Source organism: Triplophysa rosa, linkage group LG9 (genome assembly GCF_024868665.1).
Source record: "Triplophysa rosa linkage group LG9, Trosa_1v2, whole genome shotgun sequence".
NCBI classification, from domain to species: domain Eukaryota; kingdom Metazoa; phylum Chordata; class Actinopteri; order Cypriniformes; family Nemacheilidae; genus Triplophysa; species Triplophysa rosa.
The window spans coordinates 15,352,657-15,354,512 of NC_079898.1; the positions used below are offsets into that span (position 1 = coordinate 15,352,657).

General features: G+C 42.5%; 1 protein-coding gene across 1 annotated transcript; it reads left to right on the top strand.

Annotated features, from left to right (window-relative positions):
* The first annotated feature begins 353 nt into the window (after positions 1 to 353).
* msx3 (muscle segment homeobox 3) lies at positions 354 to 1,856 on the top strand. The gene is made up of 2 exons (XM_057342937.1): positions 354 to 873; positions 1,441 to 1,856. The coding sequence occupies exons 1-2, from the start codon at positions 468 to 470 to the stop codon at positions 1,854 to 1,856; spliced, it is 822 nt and encodes a 273-aa protein (XP_057198920.1). The 5' UTR covers positions 354 to 467.

The following is a 1,856-nucleotide window of genomic DNA, read 5'->3' on the forward strand; positions in this document are numbered from 1 at the left end:
ACAAAAAAATCACAAACGAAGGGACCAATGAAGTGGTTTGTTTCGCTGTATGTTTTCAATAAACGTTCAGTTAATGAGTACGGAGGCCCACTATACAGACATCCCCTCTGGTTAATTGCAACAAAACTTCTCAAATGGCTCCTTGCCTCCAAGACTGGAGCCCCCAGAGCAATCAATAAACCACCTCTGCAAGACAAGTATGATTAACCATGCAACATTTCTTTCAAAATCATTGTGACGTCTGAAAGAAACTGGACTGGCCAATCAAAGCGAGCACGCGGAAAGTCATGTGGGTGAAATGTCAAGCGGATTGGAGGGCGGTTGGGAAAAAAACAGAACTTTTGGAAGTTTATAGCAGGCAGTGCGCTCTGCTAGGAGAGTGAGGCAAGCGTCGCAAAAGCGCGACGACAGAGGGGAAAGGCAGTGCTGGACGAGGAAATTCAGGACGACTAAAACATACTTATTGTATGGCCCCTTTATCATCCACGATGAATTCTATTCAAGGGCTAGTCTCTCAAGAAGAAAAACTACATGAACGCAGAAGCGCGGACAAAGAGGAGGCTCCGAACAACGATAAAGCGACTGTCAAAGGATGTAAAAGCAAAGCTTTGAGTCTTCCGTTCAGTGTGGAATCTTTAATATCAGACAGAACAACAACGAGGACTTTATACACGTCATCTGAATCGGGTATTATATCTCCGACATCGGGTACAGATGAGCGACTGCGGCTCTCACCCATGGCTCTTTACGCAGATAGAAAAACCCAAATGGAGAGTGTCACCAACCTATCCGACTCCAAGAGAGGAGATATGGAGGAGCTTAGTAACAAGGGACAGTCCAGCTGGTTTCAGACCCCATATGCCTCTCCACCAAGTAAGTGTTTAAAATTCAGGACTGTCAGTAATTTGCCATTTTTACGTAATGACGCATGAAACTTAGAAAAGAACGCAAGTATGTTCACCACAAAGCCCAATCTATCAGTTGTTTATTAAAACAAGCTAAATAAAATATAATGCAAGTTGCAATATTTTGCATGAAAATTATAGGCTAGTGCAAGCTGCAGTATTTTGCATGAAACTTATAGACAAATTAATGTTATAGGTGTTGGACACTGTTTAGCGACAGAGCTTTTTGGTGTCAAGAGTGACACAATAACTTACCAGTACTCCTGCAAGAAAAATCTAAAGTTTTTGGGGCATTGCGTTGCACGGTTTTGATAATTTATTCGTCGAATTATTACTTTTGATAATTTACTAATTTCCATTATTTCCATGTCCCATAGGCTATTTGGCTATTTAGACATTTTAGGCATACGCTGATCATCAGCATCTGATCCTGTTAAAATGACTAAAAATAAAATGCAGTTAGGCCTATGCATAATCAATGCAATATAAACGCAACAGTGATTCTCAAATTCATTTGTGCAATATTGTTTTGCAGGACACTCAAGTCCACCCCCGTGCCCCCTCAGAAAGCACAAGAACAATCGAAAACCGCGGACCCCGTTCACCACATCGCAGCTGCTTGCTTTGGAGAGAAAATTTCGTCAAAAACAGTATCTTTCCATCGCAGAAAGAGCGGAATTTTCCAATTCACTCAATCTTACTGAGACTCAAGTTAAAATTTGGTTTCAAAACAGACGGGCGAAGGCAAAGAGACTTCAAGAGGCCGAGTTAGAGAAACTGAAACTTGCAACCAAGCCGTTATTACCTGCGTTTGCTTTTCCGTTCCCACTAGGAACACATGTTGGTTCTCCATCCCTCTACGGACCGTCCAGTCCCTTTCCTAGACCTGCGTTACCCGTCCCAGGACTTTTCGGTGGGCCAGTGACCTACGGGATGTATTACTTGTCTTAA